General features: G+C 35.0%; 1 protein-coding gene across 1 annotated transcript in view; it reads right to left on the bottom strand.

Annotated features, from left to right (window-relative positions):
- LOC120416879 (chaoptin) overlaps positions 1–13875 on the bottom strand; it is a 187973-nt gene that overhangs the window by 43664 nt on the left and 130434 nt on the right. The window contains exon 2 of the mRNA XM_039578773.2: positions 13254–13398. Within this exon, the coding sequence (XP_039434707.1) occupies positions 13254–13398 (145 nt within the window). The remainder of the gene's footprint in view (positions 1–13253; positions 13399–13875) is intronic.

The raw sequence follows: 13875 nt of genomic DNA, 5'->3' as shown, positions 1-13875 counted from the left end.
CAATTCTGCCCTTAAGTGGATACATTAAATTTAATTTGGTTCAAACTTTGTTCATCGATTCCTTAGCTCAAAATAAGTCATTTTTCCTCAATGGTTTCTCCATTTAAGTCTTCATTCAAATTTAGGGACTGTTCAAAGAAAAGTACTTTGAAAATGTTCAAAAATCTTAACCATGGATTTTTTAATTGATTTGGAGTCTCAAGAAATAGGCATCATAACATTAAATCGAATTTGACAAACATTAAAATTATATGGCCCTTTAGAAATTTAAGTCGCCATTTAAAAATGTGTTTTTTTTTTCATTTAGAATTGGATTAATAGTTTTCAAGATATCATCGATTGAAAATTGATTTTTCGTAATTTTAATTCTTTGAAAGGATTCTCAGCTATCATAGCTGGGTTGAAAAAATATCAAACTTTCAGTTCTCAGCGACTTCAATTATCATGTCCGACACCACATCTCCCAATTTTCACTGTCCTTCGTTCCGTCAAAAAAGAATTGCCAGTCTCTATCTCGTATCACAATTCCGTGTGACGTTGTCTTTTACTCTCTCATTCCCGCAATCACAATCATCCCTGCTCAACAGATCGTTGCCACAAAAACCGCCACAAAGCAAAATATGCCAACGCAGTTTTGTAATGCATGGTCCGTTCCCAATCCCTCTCTCGCGTTCTATCATTGCGGGTTTTTGAGAAAACAAAAGAATCTTTGGCGAGTGTGCTTGAACGAGGAAAAGAGAAGGGGTGATAGAAAGAGAATGCTCTTGCTGGCAATCAAGAGATAACAACGAGAACTCATATACTATAGTGACGGTCACTATACTCTAGGATATTTTGGCGCAGAAATAATGGAATGATAGATTTTTCTATCAATCTGAGTCAGAGAATCAAAAATGTCTCAAACAAAAAAAAAAAGATTTTTTAAGTTCTAATATATACAAGGATAAACACTTAAAAACTTCAACGAGTTTTTTTTCTGAAAATTTGAGCCTTAAATAATTTTTACTTCACTTAAAAAAGTACTTTTTGTTTTAAAACTCAATATTACATAAAAAAATGATTATTGTTTGTTTAGGAAAAGTTTTCTGTACTTCACAATTCACTTTTTTTTAATTATTTACATTACGAAAAACAATCGTCCACCATACCCTATAGCTAAAAAAAAGCACTTTTTTGATAGCTAAAACATTCCAAAAAATGAAAAAATCTTACAATATAAAGTTTGCAAAATCAATTCTTGGGATACAAAGTCAACAATAAATATTTTTTTTCTGAAAAGCCCTAAACAGAACCTACATTGTTGCTGAAGACACCAAGTCGATCAGAAAATCCCTTCTCAAGATACGGCGTTCAAGCTTCGACTTGACGACTTGCCGATCTTTCGATTTTCGTAATGTTGATGAAAAAAGGAGATTCAGGAATAACTTCTAAACAAAATGCGTTATTTTCTAATCGGATGCATTTTTGCCTTTCTGACTAAGAAAAGGTTTTAAAATCACTCGAAAAACCTTCACGTATACATATCGACTCAGAATCATTTTCTGAGCAAATTTCTGTGTGTGTGGTTGGATGTTGATCAAAGTAATTGCACTCGATTACCTCGGCAGTGGCTGAACCGATTTTAACCGTTTTGGTCTCATTCGATCGGTCTTGGAGTCCCATAAGTCACTAGCTATAAATTATGAAATTTAGTGAAGTATTGCAAAAAAGTTATGCTATAAATAAGACTTTTGTAGATACAAAAAAAGGGTGAAAATTGTAAAAGTTCCGGCTGATGACGTAGGCAGGATCTTTCACCGTAGTGCTTTTTTAGATGATTCTTCAAATTTACCTGTTGGAAATTTGAAGAATCATTAGCAAAAAGCTCGTTAGCCAAAGATTTTTTATGGCAGCAACGTAAGTAAGCTTTTGTTGTCATAAAAAGCTGCATGTATTCATGCGCAAGGAGCAAGGCACCAATCACAGAGGTGGTTAAAGTATCGCTTTTTTTTTAATCTTATAAGCAAATTGATGGAACTATTCAAAATTTACAAAATGACGATGGATGTTTGCCTTCTTATGTTCTACGTAGCCCGCGAATGGACGCAAAACTTTTGCGTTGATCTTTTTTGAATATTATATCCTTGAAACTACACATTCAATTTTAATCAGAGCTCAATATAATTTCTTCGGACAGAATCAAATGAATTCTGACAGCCATAAAAAGTCATTGCTCTCGAGTTTGCTGCGAGTATTCCATTTCTAAATTAGTTTTTCATTGATATCATTTTAAGTGTACTTTTTTGTTTTTTTTTTTCAAACTCGCCATACAATCAATTAATGAAATCTCTGCCAACATGTCAGACCAATCATCCACCATGTCTCTACCCTCGGCAGAAGTCAGAAAGGTCAAAAGTTTCATTCCAAACTTACTCCCCTCTTCCCAACATGGGGTTGCTCCCCTCGACAAAGAATCCAAACAATGTTTAGCCCAGGAAAAGTTTTGATTTTTTTTGTGCAAGGTCATTGAAAAGCAATTTGGGGAATTTTGAACAAATCAAATTTGTTTCTTGACAAGTGAGGGGCTTCCGAGATCAAAAGATGCAGAAGAAGACGTAACTTGGCTTCGTTTCCGTTTAGTTCGGTGGGGGAAAGCAACTTCCAGGAAGAAACAGACAATTACAAGGACATCATCATCCTGTGCGGCAAAAAGGATGGATGGATTGCCCATGGGGGTTGAAAGTTTCGCTGGCTTCACATTTTGGCTTCCTTGTTAGCGCAAGTGGGTGAGCTTTTTTGGCGAAAGTTGAAAGCAATTTAACCTCTTTGGACGTCGGTCGGTTGGGGAATCTTTGGTTACTGGTGTGGTAGACCACCGTCAGGATAACCACTGACCGATGCGGGTCAGGCTGGTAGGTGTGCAAAACCACAAATTAATTAACCGCAAGTATTCATTAACTATCTCGTTGGGTTGAATGCCGCTAAATGTGTCGAATGCCATTAATTTGCTGCAATTTTTTTGATCATTAACTAGATTTAAATTTAATTAAATCTAAACAAAAATGACGTTGAAGTTATGAACATTTCTGATAAAGTAATTCATCAATGAAAATTATACTTTTTTCAATATTAATAATTTTTGAAAGAAAAAAAATAGTCCAAAATAAAACTGTGGAGTCAACCCAAATCTTTTCTCCAACAAATCTTTTATTTCACTAGAATACAAACTGAATTGAAAGTTGAACCAACAAGCAAGTTAAAACCCCTCATTGTGCGCCCAGGGCAAAGTGCACTTAGCAAGAACCCATTAATAGAATCAATACTCCATAATTAATAGTTCCCCAGAAGAAGGACAAGCTGCTGCAGTCGAGCTATGACATCCGATGATTGTCTATTCAATCTCATTTATCCATCCATTGTGTTTCGAAAGGTTCGAGAAATTCACACTGGCTGGCACAGTGTTTCTTATACACAAGTTAAATGGAAATGATGAGCAGAGACTGAGATGATGAGAAAACGAGCAGAGGAGTCGTCTTCTCCGAGGAAAACCCTGGGGCCACTCGAGTGGCCCCCGAAGAGCCAAGGAGGCAACGACGTCTTCTGCAGAATCTCCTGGACACCATCGTCGTCTCGTTCAAGAAGGGGATTCCACCTGGCGAAGGCCTCCAATTTCTCCTCGTGCCTCAGCTTCAGATTGATGAGATTAGACTTAATCTCGTTTTGTTTGCTTTTCATCGGGATGATCCGCACGAAACGTCCGTCGATGAGGGATTACGTTGGGGTTCTATTTTCAGCAGACAGGTGCAGGACTGATAAACTTACATTGTATAACAATGAAAGTTGAAGACACTTAAATTATTCTTATTAGTTGATCAAATAACAGTCAAAGATTTAACTTTTGAGGACCTTTATTAAAAAATAAGTCTTCCTCGTAAAAGCTTTTTCATGCAATGCTTGCTTTTATACAGGTCACTCTCGTAGTCCATTTTACGACTGCAAAAATCCATTTGTCAGAGGATGCAATGACAAATTTTTGCTCCACCTGCCTGGAGTACGGTAACTGCACGTGCACGGTTTCAAAAATTCTAGAGTTCTAAAATTTGCATCACTTTTGCATCCACTCTTCTCAACTTCGTCCCACACACACGGATAAATTCATTAATATTTCACTTCAATCGCGAAATTTATCGTCCTGTCCGGGCAGGTGAACATGCCCAGAAGTGGCCACGGACCGTGGCACAATAAATTATTAGCCCTGCTTCGTTACAGGACACCACGGAGGACTGATAATGGCCACCAGTGCAGTGGAGCCGGCGACTTTCGCCGAAAATTCCAACCAACAACAGCAGATTGCTGAATGAACCTCCCTGGAATGCATATTTGGACCACCAACCAGGCCCGGTTCTTGTTTCGACGAATGTGTTGTTGAGCTGAAAAGGACGGCTCGCCCAGCGAAGGGCATTTTATCATTTGTCTCTGGAGGATGCTGTCGGTCCAGGCGGTTTTTTTTTTCTTGTATGGCTTCGATGGAAATTTTAAACAACTTCAAATTGGGATTCCTTTCGGCTTTCATCGTAGCGATTTTTGAAAACACTGGTTTCGGCAGTTCAAATTTCGAACGACTTTTGTGGCTTTCTCTGGATTTTGAATATTCATGATGTGATGGTTTGCTTTTGAAAGCTTGAATGCTTTGGACAGAATTTACAATCAGATAAGAGGACGAGCAGCAAAAATATAATTGACATGCAATTATTTTAATTCGATTGTTTTCAAGCACATTCACAATAAAAATAATTTAAATAAATGGGGAGGTCTGAAATAAAAAAAAAAACGTGTCCACGTTATGTATTTATGGTCTCTTAGTGAAACTATTGCAGGATGAATGTGATTCATTTTAATACAAATGATTTTTAGAGTTGGCTTATTAAACATCACGCAAAATGTTCTCGCAAGTTCTAAAAGATAACAGCGATGGTTTTTAAAAAGATAATAATATGTTAAGGTTCTTCATAGAAAATTTGTCGGTTTTTTATTTTTATAATTTTCGCATTTTTTTAAGTCGGGCTTCACCATGCACACGGGATATTTGCTGAGCGTTTTCAACCCAAATTTCAGCCAATTTGATCTATTCTGATCTATTGAAAAACAGCATAGAATAGGTGTTTTTAAACGGTGATCACTAGTTCAATTCAGTATTTATTAAAATTTAGAGGTCTTCTGGAAAAAATTGCACCCCGTTTTTGGAAGACTTTTATGAAAGTGGGGGAAAAGAGGATTTAACCTGGAAACAAAAAAATAATAAGCCTGATTTTACTAAAGAAACAAATGTGACTTTCTTAGATAGATTTAAAAAAAGAAAACTTGCCAAAATATTTAAGAAGCAAGACTTTTGTTCTTTTTTGGAACTCTTTCTGTTTGAAAGAATGGAAAAAGTCACAAAAATTGTGTACCCATGTTTTGGTCATAAATAAAACAAAAAACTTACAAAATATTTCAAAAGTATCAAGAATTGGTTGTTTCTGAACATAAAATAAAAATTTTAAGATATTATATTTGAAAGGATGGAAAACTCACAAAAATATTACAAAAAATTAGAAAAGGTTGTTATTAAAACAGAAATAAACTATCTAAATGTTTTAGAAATCCAACTTTTCCAACCATCTACAACCTCTCTAGACGGGATTCGATTTAAAAAAACGCCAAAAATCCATTTTTATACCAATTTTTGATCTTTAAATCACAGGAAAGAAGATCTCTTCGAATTTAAAAAAAAAATCTAAGGTTGGAAGTTTTATTTGTTTTATGTGACTTTGCCACTGTTTTTAAAAATGTAATTTTTTAGGGGTCAAATCTGGCTGTTTTTTACTAACATTTTCTATATTTTAAATAAAAAGAAGTATGCAGTAATTTTTTGTAATGTCCCAGACTGTGCATCTACGTATTTTTTACAATTCAAATGATAAAAATAGAAAAAGTGACTGTAAAAACATGAATAAATTAGATAGGCAAAATGTAATAAAACGAGGTGGTAGAATAGGCAAAAAACTACCAAAAACAAACATAAACTAAACAAGATAAATGCAAATTAAATAAGAGCAATTCTCTACCAAAACCGAAATTTTATTTGCATTTTTTAGTTTGGCTCAAACTTTGTCGGGGCCTTTCCTATGACCAAAAAAGCCATTTTGTGTCATTGGTTCACCCATAAAAGTCTCCATACAATTTTGGCAGCTGTCCGTACAAAAATGGTACGTAAATATTCAAAAATCTGTAACTTTTGAATGAATTTTCTAATCTTTGGCAAAGTTGTAGGTTTTGTTGAGATATATTCAGAAAAAATAGGTACACGGAAATTTTTTTTTGCGATTTTTTAATTTACTTTTTTTTTTAAAAACTCAATTTCTCAAAATTTAATTTGTTTTATGGAACAAAAACTCGCAACTTTTGAGCCATAGAGAAACAAGGTCAAAAATGCTGATGCCGAGTTATGAATTTTTCAAAAAATATTGATTTTTGGAAAAAAAAAATCTAACTCTTACATAATTTTTCTTTACCTATTTTTTGTGTCAAATTGAATTTGCAATCGAAAAGTACTTTACTGCCCCTGATCGAATAAATGTCCCATATGCATTTTCATCGCTTTTGAGGTATTGATGCAGTTTGGTTCAATATCGTGTGCTTTTTCAGAAAAGCATACAAAATTCAGTACTTTGTTCTAGAAATCAGGAGGAAATTCAGTTTTTTCGCGAAAACTTTTCACGTAGCCTTATGCATGGGACAAACTTCAAATGCATTTTTCTCAGCTTGCTGTTTTTGCATTTGGGACATTTATGCGAACATGGGCAGTTTACAGATTTTTTTGATAAAGTGCCCCATTGCAAGATGTAGCTACCGAAAGTTATTTGAGCAGTTCTCTGAGATTTCGGTCATTCGATTTTTTTTGTATTTTTTAATCCGGCTGAAATTTTTTTGGTGCCTTCGGTATGCCCAAAGAAGCCATTTTGCATCATTAGTTTGTCCATATAATTTTCCATACAAATTTGGCAGCTGTCCATACAAAAATGATATGTGAAAATTCAAAAATCTGTATCTTTTGAAGGAATTTTTTGATCGATTTGGTGTCTTCGGCAAAGTTGTAGGTATGGATATGGACTACACTGAAAAAAAATGATACACGGTAAAAAATTTTTTGGTGATTTTTTAATTAACTTTTTGTCACAAAAACTTGATTTGCAAAAAAACACTATTTTTAATTTTTTTTATTTTTTGATATGTTTTAGAGGACATAAAATGCCAACTTTTCAGAAGTTTCCAGAATGGGCAAAAAATCTTTGACCGAGTTATGATTTTTTGAATCAATACAGATTTTTTCGAAAAATCGAAATATTGGTCGCAAAAATTTTTCAACTTCATTTTTCGATGTAAAATCGAATTTGCAATCAAAAAGTACTTTAGTGAATTTTTGATAAAATGCACCGTTTTCAAGTTATAACCATTTTTAGGTAACTTTTTTAAAAATAGTCGCAGTTTTTCATTTTTTTAAATTAGTGCCCATGTTTGCCCACCTTTGAAAAAAATATTTTTGAAAAGCTGAGAAAATTCTCTATATTTTGCTTTATTGAACTTTGTTGATACGACCCATAGTTGCTGAGATATTGCCATGCAAAGGTTAAAAAACAGGAAAATTGATGTTTTCTAAGTCTTACCTAAACAACCCACCATTTTCTAATGTCGATATCTCAGCAACTATAAATCCGATTCACAATGTTAAAACATGAAACATTCGTGAAATTTTCCGATCTTTTCGAAAAAAATATTTTCAAAAATTTAAAATCAAGACTAACATTTCAAACGGGCGTAATATTGAATGTTTGGCCCGTTTGAAATGTTAGTCTTGATTTTAAATTTTTGAAAGTATTTTTTTCGAAAAGATCGGAAAATTTCACGAATGTTTCATATTTTAACATTTTGAATCGGATTTGTAGTTGCTGAGATATCGACATTAGAAAATGGTGGGTTGTTTGGGTGAGACTTAGAAAACATCAATTTTCCTGTTTTTTAACCTTTGCATGGCAATATCTCAGCAACTATGGGTCGTATCAACAAAGTTCAATAAAGCAAAATATAGAGAATTTTCTCAGCTTTTCAAAAATATTTTTTTCAAAGGTGGGCAAACATGGGCACTAATTTAAAAAAATGAAAAACTGCGACTATTTTTAAAAAAGTTACCTAATAATGGTTATAACTTGAAAACGGTGCATTTTATCAAAATTTCACTAAAGTACTTTTTGATTGCAAATTCGATTTTACATCGAAAAATGAAGTTGAAAAATTTTTGTAAACAATATTTCGATTTTTTGAAAAAAATCTGTATTGATTCAAAAATTCATAACTCGGTCAAAGATTTTTTGCCCATTCTGGAAACTTCTGAAAAGTTGGCATTTTATGTCCTCTAAAACATATCAAAAAATAAAAAAAATTAAAAATAGTGTTTTTTTGCAAATCAAGTTTTTGTGACAAAAAGTTAAATAAAAAATCACCAAATTTTTTTTACAGTGTATCATTTTTTTTCAGTGTAGTCCATATCCATACCTACAACTTTGCCGAAGACACCAAATCGATCAAAAAATTCCTTCAAAAGGTACAGATTTTTTAATTTTTACATATCATTTTTGTATGGACAGCTGCCAAATTTGTATGGAAAATTATATGGACAAACTAATGATGCAAAATGGCTTCTTTGGGCATACCGAAGGCACCAAAAAAGTTTCAGTCGGATTAAAAAATACAAAAATTAAAATTGAAGAAAAAAGACCGATTTCGTAGAGAATTGCTCATTTGCAGTTTTTCGATTTTTAAAAAAGTGACCTTTTTTTTGAGTTTGATCGGCTACTCAGTCTGGGCAAAGTGAAACGCTGTTTATGCTGTGTCCGACGTTTCGGCGCTGATTGGCGTCTTCTTCAGGGGGAATTATTAATTAATAATTTATTGTTAGAAACACATAGAAGAGGACTTATTACAGAGTAGCCGATCAAACTCAAAATAATAACAACAGTCGAACTCTCATCAATTATAAAAAAGTGACCATTAGTGAACATTTCTGAAAATATTTTTCTAAGAGTTCAGAATATTAAATCGAAGGAACTGATTGAGACTTTATCCCTGAACCTTCTGCTACTTAGAATGACATCGTGACGAATAAAGTGTTTAAAGTCAAACAAACTGATTTCATAAAACTTTTAGACGTTTTGATGATGCAAAAATGCCAATCAACATCAGCTCCCACAACCTTGAACCCCCCTGAATCGCCCCTCAATTTATTCCCGAAATTGTCAATTTACGGCCAATTCACCGAGACAAATGGGAGAAAATTGGCTCTCCCCCCACCGACAGTGCCAGTAGCAGCAGCCAATTCACAACACCCATGCATAAACAAACACAATTCCGCCCTTCGCTCAAAGCCATGGGAGCAGCGAAAAAGAATAGCCTTCCGGGGCTGGGAAATACAAAAAAGTGGCCACAATGTCAACCGGTTGATCCCTCCCCGGCCCAGAACTCAGAGGGGAAACCCACACGGGAAAAGCTTTCATCCTTTCCCTTAGGGCTGGGGGTTTTTGTATGAGCGTGTGTGTGTGTGTGTTGAGGCCTAGAACAATAATTTTCCCACAGACACACGCCGACCAGCATCAACCAAAAGGGAGAAAAAGAGAAGATCAAATAAAAGAAGATTTAAAATACAATTTAAATTTGCATAAAAACCATGAATAGATATGATGGCATACATAATGCAGCCAATGGAAACAGTTTGCGAATGTGGATGTAAGTGTGGGTGTGTGTGTGTTTGTTCGACTTACAATTGCACAAAGTTTTTGAGAGCGAGTGCTTTTCTTTTTTCGTTGGTGAAAATTTCCCTCCGCCAGCCACCAGAATATTGCTGAATGGTCGGTGTGAATGTAAACGAAGAGAAAACACAACTGCTGCTGGTATTTGGCAATGCCAGACAGCAGTGCATTGTACTGCCTCTGTTTGCTTTTCCAACGGCAAACGGTGATGGCAGTGGCTTTTCTTTGGGAAATTTTGGGTGGGTACAGTTGTTCGAAGCAATTGAACGCAAAAGGGAAACAATTCGGCGGGGCGTTGTGTGTTGTGGCAGGAAATACAAATACGAACCAATTTCGATGCAAACAGAGATGCCTCTTTATTCTCGGTTCGATTCTTTCCAGGAGCTTAGCATGGTTTGGTCGAATTACGGGGAAGGTTGGTACCGTAAACTGGGGTGACATTGATTGAAGCAGTCATCGGTAATCACAGATTGGTAAAAATGTCATGAGGTAGTATGAGCTCAAATTTAAACTTTTATGAGTTCGTTCAAATACTACACACCATTTTTATTTCGATGACTTTCATCCCCTTTAAAAAAAAAACATATTTTTAGCGACTTTTTTTCGATCCTGGTTATGCTGAAGCTGGAGCGACCCATCTAGCGGCAGCATACATTCTCTTATTTTTTTTGGAAACACTGTTTTGGAAATGAATTGAAAATAAAAGAACTAATACTGATTTAATTTAATTGCATTTCGACGCTGTTGTGCTAACTGTCGCATGTTACTTTTTGATTTTCCGAGAAAAACGCGTTTTAATGTTTGACCTTGAATAAACAAAAACGAGAGCATGCAGTGTAAACAATAACAAACACGTTTTGTTTGGTTGGCCATTCTGTGCATTGTTGCACAGAATGCTAAATAATGCATATGGAGTCACCTATGCCAAACCTATTATTTGAAATAGTATTAAAAATAGCTCAAAATAAATAAATTATTTTTTAACTTTAAATTGGATAAATATATTTTTCATGAATTACAACATAAGAATTTTTGGTAACATTATATATTCCTTTCTTTAAATAGTTTATGTCCCTCGAAAAAGTTTATAAAATGCGAGGAGCTATGGGCAAAAAATGTTTTTTTATAAGTCATTTGGGGACAAGACGGCCATCCGTAATTTGTGAATTGAATATGATATTGGTTAATTTTTTTAAAGGTTTTTGGACTATTAAGACACATTTGTAAATAAAGAAATCAATTTCAATAAAATTATACATCTATATATATAAAAAATTTCGACGGTTTTGTTCGAACGCGAATCACTTCAGTACGGAGCGTCGGATCGAGATGCTTTTTGTTGCGTTGGGTTCGTATAAGCCCAAGGAAGGTTCTTACGCCAAAAAGTTACAACTTTGGCCACTCTGGAACCGATTCCGGAAAATCTGCAGATTGTATGGGAAAAGTTACGTAAAATCAAATTTAGATCACAGGAGGCTGAAGAAGCAAAAAAGTTAAAAACGTCAACAAACGAAAAAAAAAAGGCAAAACGAAGTTTGACGGGTAAGGCTTGTTTTTAATAAAAATGCTGTTTACTACCGGTTCGACACTATTCTCTACTGTGATATAGCAAAAATCATTAAATAATATGAAATCCTTTCAAACTATTCAAAAAATCGCTAATTTAATATTGTTGAACTAATTTGATTTACACATTTTAATCGAAATACAAAAACCATGCATCAAATTGAGTATGTTTTTCATAAAATGTGGTCACAATAATATTAAATTCACAGAGCAAAAATATAAAATTGGTTGAACAGTTGATTGGTTCGAAATGCGGAGACTTAGTACTATATATTTTTTGTTATAGCTACCAAAAATCATGTAATTAGTTGGAAATGCAGAAATATCGTCAAAATGTAGTAAAAAATCAATTTAAAGAGAATGCATGCAAAATAAATCTTTTATAACACTTTTTCAACAGAATTTTAAAATTAAAATGACTTGTTCTGCTTCAAATCCCGAAAACTGACAAAAGCTGATTCAAAATCCGGACACGTTTGCTTCGAATTCAGGACACTCGATTTTGCTTATGAATCGCACAAATTTGGACTACAAATTAAGTTTAATAATAATATTTTTCCCAGCCTTATGTTATGATAGCTTTTAATCTCTCAAAATTGTAAATATTTTTTTTCTATCTTGTCTAACAATATTGATTTATTTAGAAATACAACAAAACCATTACTTTTAAGCAAAAAAAATCTTATAATATATATTAGAGTGTAACAAAAATGACTTTTTGGCTGGCATTCAGGGGTTTGTTCCGGTGGGCATACTGAGCCCAAATCCCAAATATGAGCTCGATTGGACGTAACAGGAGCTGGCGCTCCGCCCTTCAATTTTAAATGGGATTTAACCCGTAAAAAAAGATTTTTTTTCATAAATGACACCTTTTGAGGCATTTTGGCCACTGAAGCTTTTACCAAAAACATCACTGGCATCTTTTGGTATATAAAACATTGAAGTTTGGAGCACCCTGGAGCTCGGTACAGACCTTCAAAGTTTGGCATTTTTTCGAAAAACCGGCCCCAGCAAAAAAGATATGCGTCGCGTCTCGCGACGCCCGAGACGCCATTCTTTTGAAAGAGCACACCATTTTGAAACAAACTGCATCAATAACTCGAAATCGATGAAAATGCATATGAAACATTTATGCGATCAGGGGCAGACAGCACTCTTTGGTTAAACTGTATAGAAAAATATTTATGTTAAGATTTTTTATAAACATTTAGAGAGGAAAAGCAGCTGAGATAATCATTTCTTTATAATTTTAGATTCAAAGAACATTCCCTATTGCTGTTCGCCATCATAGGAAAATTTAAGAAAACTCGTTGTTTACCACATGCTCGGCGAATAAAAAAAGTCCCATAAACTTTCCCTCCAAACAACCTCACACATTCAACTGAAAGTAAAGAAAACTTCCAGAACTTGCTTTCGTGAACACATGATTGATGACGACCACAACCTGGCAAGGAAAGGGCTTTACTTGCCACCCAAGGTGTGATGATAAATTGAAATTGCGACTGTATGTGTGGCCGTGGACTTTCTCAGGTGCGTATGTGTGTGTCGCCAGGTTAGCGGTGCTAAATTTCACTGGTCAGAAGCTGTTGAGTGTGTGGAGGGGAAATTGAGTTTTTCTTATTTTTTCTCGTTTCGTCGTCTAGTTTGATCAAGACTGCTACTGACTGACTGGTTTGGTGGTCAGTCACCAGGATTGATGATGGTCTCCGAAAGGGACACCGTCATTTGGTCAATGCAAGGTAGGTAGAGAAGCACCTCTTTTATGGCCATCAATGTCAACGGAATGATCAAACTGCGACATGGGATTGAATCGTTTCTAGTTCAAATTATTATATTCAGAAAAAAACGATATTCTATGACACTTACTTAAAACTCCGCTCCGAGATGTCCTGTATCTTGTTGTCCACCAGCTTCAGCGACTCCAGCCTCAGCCCCTGAAACGTTTCGTCGTCCACGTTGTGAATGAAGGTGCGTGACATGTCGATGTGTTTTATCGTCCCGTGAAGAAACTCTGCAAGTAGAGGGAGAGAGAAAAAAAAAAAAAACAAACCAAAACTTTACTCAATACTCGATACTGATTGATCCTCCCCGAAGAAAACTTAATTACAGACCCCCTCCAGGTAGCATGATGGAGAAACTTTTCGTCCTGATTCAATTAGCCGCTGGTTTGCGGAGAGTTAATTGAATTCGACAAATTACTCAATTGATTTTCCGTTTAAAGTTTCCCAGAAGAGTTTTTAAGGTCGGAAAATGGCGCCGGAATCACCTTCGGCTAATGGATCCAAGAATTACAACTCGCAATGTTCAGCGTTTTTTCTCCCTTTTTCTCGCTCCCAAAAGGCTCATTTTTGAGCCGAAAGCTCACAAAAAGCACTTTCCTTTAGTGGGTCTGATTGGCCACCTTTCATCTGGTGGGGGGCGGCCCACGGTAAAGCCCAAAATTAAATTTAGCCCCAAATCGCACACACACAAGGCAAATCGTTTAAGA

The sequence above is a fragment of the Culex pipiens genome, chromosome 2 (genome assembly GCF_016801865.2).
Source record: "Culex pipiens pallens isolate TS chromosome 2, TS_CPP_V2, whole genome shotgun sequence".
NCBI classification, from domain to species: Eukaryota; Metazoa; Arthropoda; class Insecta; order Diptera; family Culicidae; genus Culex; species Culex pipiens.
Note: the sequence above shows the minus strand (reverse complement) of the source record. Positions and strands in the feature narration are given on the sequence as shown.